Source organism: Atta colombica, unplaced genomic scaffold, assembly GCF_001594045.1.
Source record: "Atta colombica isolate Treedump-2 unplaced genomic scaffold, Acol1.0 scaffold39, whole genome shotgun sequence".
Taxonomy (NCBI): Eukaryota; Metazoa; Arthropoda; class Insecta; order Hymenoptera; family Formicidae; genus Atta; species Atta colombica.
Genome location: NW_017259498.1, coordinates 56836 through 66116, shown reverse-complemented (window position 1 = coordinate 66116; position 9281 = coordinate 56836). Strand labels below are relative to the sequence as shown.

General features: G+C 27.9%; 1 protein-coding gene across 1 annotated transcript in view; it reads left to right on the top strand.

Moving 5' to 3' along the window:
• Positions 1 to 428: 428 nt before the first annotated feature.
• The window catches only part of LOC108691102, a 51408-nt gene continuing 42555 nt past the window's right edge, over positions 429 to 9281 (top strand). Inside the window, exon 1 of the mRNA XM_018198740.1 lies at positions 429 to 581. Within this exon, the coding sequence (XP_018054229.1) occupies positions 429 to 581 (153 nt within the window). The remainder of the gene's footprint in view (positions 582 to 9281) is intronic.

Sequence of the window (9281 nt, the reverse complement as noted above, 5' to 3'; positions counted from 1 at the left end):
CGGGAAAGTACCGGCGCGGGCGCCTGCGTGCAGAAGCGAAGTATATAGGAGCGTGGTTGCCCACCGCCAGCGTCACATTGCATCCCCCGACGTACGTCCTTCAGCTTCGCCGAAGTCCCGACACCCCCAGTGGCGGTCGGTGCTCCCAGCTCCGAACCGAGGGATCGGCGCCACCTCGAAGAACGCCACGTCGCGCCCGATCGACCGGGATCGAAGAGACGTCTCTGTGACATCGAGAGATAGCCTCGTCTTCCGGTATCCGATATCAGGGCTGGTTCTCAGGTCAAGGGACATCTTTTGCGCGATCGGATATCGTTGCGAACCGATTTCTCCTTTCTGGAAATCCGGCCTCAATCGCCGCATGTCGTAAGCTGAGATAGCTTCAACATAACATTCGGCGATAGGATTCAAGATTGCACACCGTTAATATGGGCATTAGCTTCATTTTGTTGGTCGTGGTGGCTGTGGTATCGATAATTACTGGTAGTTTTGGATGTTTCATCGGGAAGAGGAGTACTACGAGTGATGATACTATCAATATCGATTATCCCGATTATTCGCCCAAAAACGAGAATTATCCGGTGAGTAAAAAAACGTTGATCATTCTAGCCTTCATGAAATTTTCAAATACGAGCCGGATGTTCAAACTTGCATGAATCACGCATATCGTCTTCGTTTCCCTGTGTAAAACAGACACTTTCCTATCCAAAATTGTAACGTTTATTTCTGTCTTATCTTCAATATGTTTAGAATGTTTTAATAATAAGAAACAATATCTAATCGTCACTTTATGCAAAATCTGTTTCCAATATAGGAATGTGAAATGAATGAAATGTTTTAGCATTTGATTTTCTTCTTTGATTTTCTTCATGGTTTCTTTAAGTGCGGTTATTAAAAATCTTAAAAGTTCTTGAAAGTCTTTAATGTGTGGAATTAAGATCGCAAAATAAATCGACGTGTGACAATCGTAAAATTCGATACGCGATTACTTGGCGCGAAAAGAGAGATTTTACGTTCTTTTTTTCGATTCTCATTAATCGAAAGTTATGTATTCTGTGCGTACTCGCTAGTAGTAACTTACTATCTTCAAATTATGTTTATTTAAGATAATACTATTAAGAAGACAATGTTAAACTTAATTCGCTCCATTATTTTCTAAAATTCCTTTTGCAATTGCTTGTATTTCTTCGAGCACAAGAAAATCACATTATCATATATAAGTTTCTATATATACGTAAAAAAAGAAATTTCTATAATTATGCAATCAAGAAATTCGATTAAATTTATTCGATATAACATTAGACAATGACTGACAACAACAATGAATTTATTCAATGCTGTCATTAAAAGCCAAGAATCACATAAAATATGAAATAACCTGGCGAGCTATATTAGAAATGTATCTTTTTATATTTATTTTACAATATATAATCTTTAGCGTAATGCAAAGTGTATTTTTATTAAGTGTATTTTTATTAAGTGTTCTTATTAACACTGTATTAAAATTAAAATAATCTGTTATTAACACTGTATTAAAATTCTTATTAACACTGTATTAAAATTAAAATAATCTGTTATGATATAAATGTATACATAGTGAGTGCAAAAAGTATTCGTATATAGGGAGATATCTTTTTCAAAAACTTTATTTTTAAAAAGCAAGCATTAATTAACAATTTATTAGCAAAAAATAAAATTGATTTTATATTTTTCATTCTTCAAAATTATTTTACCCAAAAAGATGTAATAATTAAAATTTATTTCTTAAAAATGAACGAAAATAAAAAATCATATTATTTGAGTGCATAGAAAGTGTTCATATAATCGAAAAATTTATTTTCTAAAATCCAGAACACATGAAGCTCTTTTGTTTAGGACAGAATGTATAAAATTGTTAATTGTATAAAATTGTTAATTAATATTTATTTTCTATAAATAAGGCTTTTTTATAAAAATTTTCTTTGTACGAATACTTTTTACACTCACTACAAATGTGAAATTAAAAGATAAAGATATTATCTTAAAAGAGGTAAAAATTTTATCGAAAGAGAGAGAGAGAGAGAGAGAGAGAGAGAGAGAGAGAGAGAGAAAGCAAATATGAAGATAAAAGAAAAAAACTTTAAACGGAATTTTATAAAAGTGTAACTTTAACGCATAAAGATGTATATATTTTTAAAATTATTTTTAATTTTGGAAATAAAAACTTATAATTTTACTTGTTTCCTCTTTTCAATGGATATAATTTAATAAAAATATTATTGTAATTTTGCGAAAAGGAAATTTAATTTTGCTGGAAATTGTATTACTTTTAAATAAGCATTACATACGTGTATATCGGAAACTACGCATAAACAAAGACGTAGGTAAAAAGCATATTTACATATTAGTTATTATTTTTATAGTACTTCTCACTTTTCAATTCGAATTTCTTCATTCTATAAACATTACAAAACCGAATAAAAAGCAAATAGAATAAAGTGTAAAAAAGCAAAAGTTAAATTAAATTTAAGAAATCATAAATAATTTATTTTCTAATATTTAGAAAGACAAAGATACGTTTTGATTATATAAGTTTTCATCATCTAGATAAACAATAATCAAAAGAAAAGTAATAATAAAAACATTGATAATAATAATGTAACGTTAAAGAAGAAATTTTAACAATAATTAAAAATAAACAGATTATAAACAAATAGACAAAGTACAAAATAAATGTATGTTAAAATAGTGTAAATACGAAGACAATAAGAGACCACATTGAAAGCTACCACCAAATTAATAAAATTATAATAAAATGACTGTCATCAAGTCAAATGATAAAATCAATCATACTCCAAAAGTCGATGATATGAAATTGCATAATCAATTTTTCTGTGATAACATGATAGTCATCTTTGAGATTTAATAGAAATATCTAAGACACTAACGAAAAACTATCAGACACGTATATTTTACCTCTGACTTTTCTTTCAATCAAATTCTAATGAATTAATATTGCAATTTTATATTACTATTTCTTGGAACTTGTTTAGTTTTAGTTTTATTGTTCGACTTAGTGATAGTTATTTTTTTATTATAATTTTATTACTTTATTGTTCAAATTTCAACATTTTAAATTTAATTAAAATGTCAATATCCTTATTATTATTATTTTTTTATGATTTATCTTGCTCGAAAAGACTAATTATAAGTATAAATGAAACGTACTTATATTTATCTTTTCAAATTATTAGAGAATAGATTATTTATTATTTCTTAAATATTTATTATATATATTTTGTTCATCTTCGGTTCCTCTTAATGCTTAGCAATTAATGAATTTTATATTTATTTTATTTTAATGAATATAATTTCATAAAAAGTTGCAACGAGACTAGATATGATCGGACTTTTATTAAGAGTAGAAAATATAAAAGAATGAGAGAGATCACTCATCATAACGCAACATGATTGTAGAAAAATCAGACTCATAAGGACGCTCATAATATTAAACTATTTTTTTAAATTAAAAAGAAAATCGGAAAAAAAGAATATGATTGTATAGGAAATCTGTCAAATGTAACTTTCTATTGGAAATCAATTTTCTTCTTTGCTTCGCCTACATTCGGATACAGGAAACTATTATTTTTCTTTCTAGTAATTGTGTTACGTTACGATACCAATTCAAATTTAAAAGGACCAATGCATCCGATGTTTGTAATGTGTCTTCTAATTTGACTTCCACTTCTAGTTCTCTCTCTCTCTCTCTCTCTCTCTCTCTCTCTCTCTCTCTCTCTCTTCTCTCCCTCCACTTCTCTCTGTCTCCCTCTTTGTATTCTCTTTTGTTCTCAAATTCTCAAATTTCTTCTTATCATATATTTTATTATTATTTTTTTTCGCGTTTTTTGTTACGGGAACGAAAACACATCTACTTTTCGAGGTATTCGCGCTCAGTACATACATTGATTTTTTGCATGTTTGATTCTTCCTTGAGTACAGGGCTGCGTTCAGGAATTATGCCTAGATAACTCCAGAGTACATTTTTGCTATAATATACGTAACGTAATCTATAGCTTAGAATTATATGGGCGTAATTTCTGAACGTAGCCCAGGTAATCGTAAAATCGCGCGCAATAGTTTAAGAGATGAAATGTTACGAGATTACAATGCACTTTGACGCACAGAAATTGGCAATTTGTAAATTTTACGATCGTCCTATACGACTATAGATCGCACTTTAGGCCATTTACCTCGGTCAACTTACCTTAACTACTGAAATTATTCTTAATAGTCCAGAAGCTATATATGTACAAGCTCATATGTACATTGTCCATGGAATATATTGAACATATTGTCATATTTTACTTTAAAAAATCCGACATGTTTTATCATATCTAATTGACAAATCTGAATTATTAAAATCTAGGAAATATATTGTTGGAACTAAATATGTTCCGAATATGTCTCGAAAGTGACATACGAGCTACTTGTTCATTACAATTCTTTTCACGTTTGTATTTTTATATCCAGTATATTCATTTTTTTCTTTATATTACCGAATATCGGATATCTCGGCATTTTTATGGTGAAAAAGAGTTGTTGGTTACTGACGCGTAAAATATCACAAAGAAAAAAAAAGTCGGTTGAGAACCTTTGGTTGTATAATTTTATCACGATTCGATTCGTTGATTTCTTATCTCGTTAATACTGTTATTAAAAGTTTTCTTTTTACTAATACGAATACACTTTTCTTCAGCATATAATGGCATGCAAATGTCCAGCAATACAGTAATATTTATTTCAAGATAAAAAAAAAGGATATTTTAAGCTACTATCCTGTGAGTGAAAATATATTCATTTGATTTGTCAGAGAATTAGAATTTAAGAGAGAATAAGAAGATTTGTATAATTAGATTGGAGGCGAAATTTGCGAATTTATTTCAAGGAAAGAAATAAATGGATACAGTTCTTTTTGTTTAAATGTTATTTACTAGAAGAAAGAAGATGGTTATGGAATATGGGGGGTTGTAGAATATTACGATATCTTATACAGTTTGCATTGTATTCTGAGAACGTTGTCAAAAAAATTCCTTCTTCGCAGTCTGCTTATAATTAGACGTATAAACATAGCTACTGGTCATTATAGTGTTTACTGCGTTGTCATAAAAGCATATCAGGTTACACAGCATTACACAGTTTTACAAATGAGTGTTCTTTACTTCGTTTTGGGAAATATGTTGATATTATTTTTTATAACTTCTTTTTAGTTTGGAGACATTGAATGTGGCTTCCAAATGATATAATTGAACTAAATTTAGTAAGGAAATATGTGTATATGTTCGACGTGTAAAGTTATTTTTTTCTGCGATTTTTTATTATTCACTATAAGTATAAAAACTTATATAATAGTAACACCTATATAATAATATAACGTGAACTATTCATAGATTTTCAGTAATATTCACAGTGAATAACAAAACGTAATTATTATATTACTTGCGAAATTGATTATCTTCTCTTATTTAAAAGAATAGAGATATATAACTCATTCTTTTTCTCTTCTTCATTTTTTTGTGTAAATTATGTTCTCATTTTATACATTCAAAGAACTTCTACCTATAATATAATTGGTAATATATATTACCACTATATATACCACTAACAAATTTGCACAAAATTTAATTATATCACGTGAATATAAATAAAAAACTAATGATATTCCATAACCTTTCTTTTTCTATATATATAAAATATAGGAAATTAGTTTGTAATAAAAAAAATTTATTAAAAATATAAAAATTTATATTATATGCATGCGTGCGTGCATGAGTGTGTGTCGAACTTTTTCCTTGAATAATTGAAAAATGTCCGAAAATGTTGAGTTTTATCATAATTTCATTTAACAACATTTAAGAAAGCAATCTGCTATTTTCTGATCTAGTTTTCTTCAGAATATTTTGCTCTACAAATTGAATCTAAAATAAGCCATTAGAAAGATGCTATTACAAAATAGTATAGTAACATAATAATAAAATAAATACTGTCAACCTTCACGAAAAGACGTTTTACGTTTATGTTCTGAAAATAGCTGATTGCTTTCTGAAATAAATTCATAAATTTTACTTTTACTTTGACCATATAAACTTCCTGCCTTCCTTTAATATGATAAGACACGTTCGAGAATCATATTATAAGTTTTTTTTATAAAGATTAAAGGTAAAATTATTTCATATGCAATTTAGCAATTATTTGCAAATGAAATAATTTTTCCATTTACATCTCTTTGATAAAATGATTTACATCTTCAATGTTTTAGCATCACGTATAGTTTACATTATTTAGTACATTATTTAGTGTTTTTATTTCCTCCTACTTTTAACGCAGTGTTTCAAAATATTGTCTCTCCTGTCTTTGTTTATATGTTAATTAATGTCACTTAGATCTAGCTCAGTGATAATAAGCGCTACTTAATTTCTCTCGTAATTAGAAAAACTGCAATATATTTAATTCTTGAATAGCTATCTTCCTAATTATTGTAAATTAAATAGATAGCAAATTCTATAATTTCTTCTTAGCTCCTAATTGTTGTATGTCTCATAATTAATCGCAGATTTTTCACGCTCGATTGACTAAAACTCGTTATATGCAGCTTGTTCGTGAATGCTCTCGTGAATCTCATGATTAAGTTACATTCGCTAGGAAAACAGTTCGCGAAACTGTCTTCGAAGAACCAAAGAAACTCGAGCGACATTTGATTGCGACAGTGTATCGTTATTCGTTTTAACGACAAACTACGAACGTTCCATTTACACTGGAATTATTAACTTCTCAGATGACGTTTCCATTACCTACTACTAATAATCGCGCTTCGTTAATTCAATCGGCTACGACTTACGATTCTGTTTAGACGGAGACATATTGTCGCACAAGTTTGTCGGTGTTCCATTTCCGTGATCGCTCTTTCGATTAGTTTTCGCTTTGAGTAACGTCAACGAATTCCCTGGATGTGTATTAATTCGTTTGTTCAGTTGGTCGCTCTAATGACGCTGTGATAATATTGTTGTAAATCAAAACATTAAATAAATTACACATATTATTATAAACATACTATACATACTATACATACTATATTATATACATACTATATATATATACATATACATAATAACAATTGATATAATTAATATAATTAATATAATTAATAGAGCAAAGTCCCCTATTATGAGATAGGCGCCTAATATAAGATAGCGATGTTTCTGCTAAACTAATAAACGCTATCTATTAGTTCCACCATGAATTTCTTGGCTTAAAAATTATTTAATAGAAAATTCATTATTAGATCATGCCTATAGTCATTGTAAAAAAAGATTTTAGAATTTGGATGTCTTTAAGTTTTATTGAGATGAACCTTTAAATCTTGTTTATCATTTAATAAGTAAATATTTGGCAATAAATTCTTCATGTAGTGATATGTAGTGATAAGGTCATACTAATAGAAAAATATATGTTGCATTGTTTAATTACAGAAGTTAGATTTGATCATAAAATCATAAGGTGTGGAAATAATATGAGATATCCATATATGAGTAATATCACTAATTAAATTGACAAAAAATATTAATAATTTGATGCTCAATTAGACATTTTCTATTAGGAAGATGTTAATGTGTTGAAAAACTGTAAATAAATTTATTGCGAAAAATATTACCTCGGCCGGGAGTCGAACCCGGATCTCTTGCATTCCGTGTGAGTGTCCTAAACTTTTAGACTACTGAGACCTACTACAGTAGTTTAATTGCATTTAGAAGTCCAAAAAATCAATTCGGCGCGCATTTCGAATGACTACAAATATGGAACCTGTAAATGCATGTACATATATAGTAATTCATATTAAATTATTTAAGCATTAAGGAGATTCACGCGCTACTTCCTAGACCGGAAAGAAATCCAAAAGTTTTCAAATAAATTTTCATTTCGGAGGACAGAAATTTAGTTAGAAATTCTTAGCAGTCTCCTATTTAAACTACTTATTTCTTGATATAAAAATTAAATGTTGATTTTATCTGATGATATCTTTAAAATCGTCATTTTGTAATTAATATTTTGTTAATCGTTAATATAAATAAATATATTATGTGAAAAAATTACATAGAAGAAAAACATCTAAAGAAAGAATAGCTTAGTTTATATATTTAAATAAATTCATATTTACGCCATTATTGTAAAAGAATAAGTTTTGTTAAGTATTTGTATTTCTTCTCTTCGGTTATTAAAAATTAAACATTTACTTATTTTTTTACTATTTCCATTATTCCAATCATTTGCTTATAGCGTTGCATATTATACGGCATGACTCGGTAAAATAATTAATATGACTTATTTGAAATAAAAAATAAGGGCTTCAAGAACTTATTTAAAATATAAAATAAGAAATAGATCCCGAAAATACATTTATTTATTTAAAATATAGAATAAGTATTTAAAATATAAAAATAACTTCTCTTTCAAAAGCTATTTCTTATTTTAAAAAATAAATTTTGAAAACTTACTTAAAATATAAAATAAGAAATATGTATTTTAAATAAATGAATAAATATTATTCAAATAATAAATACAAAATATTTTAATGATTTTTGTTTATTTGAATAATATATGCATATACATTTAAAAAATGAATGTAACCCTCCATTTTTCATTACATATTTTTGTAGCTTACCTTGAGAGCTTTCTAAAACACTATAATTAAATTCATTTTTAAGTACCATTTAAGTTCCATTAAAAATTTCAAAGAGACTTTAACAACGCCACTCAAGATTAACTCAATGACACTATCTTAAGAAATATAGCCTGATCGAATTCAAGATCGATTTTAGCAAGATCCCAAGTTCAAATTGTGTCATTTTTTCACGTTAATCGGACTGTATTTCTTAAGATATATATTTTTATGCGCAGCGATAATACGATTGATACTCCTGTACCATATGATATTCCTATTGCTATTGTGGAAATACTCTAAAATCGTACTATCGTTGCATGTGAAAAAATGCGAAATACTCCGAGAATTTTTGAACATCTTCGACAATCCATGCGATGTCAATGCGAAGCATATATCAATACGGAAGGAAATCATTTCCAGGAATTTCTGTAATGAAAATATAGATATAAGTATAAAATAAAAAATAGACTATATACTAGTATAAAATAAAAAAATGTTTATAATTTGGAAAGAAAGTATTTCCGAACCCATGTTTATATGACTTTTTTCATCCTTATAATAAGTGGAATATGCTCTTAAAGTTTGG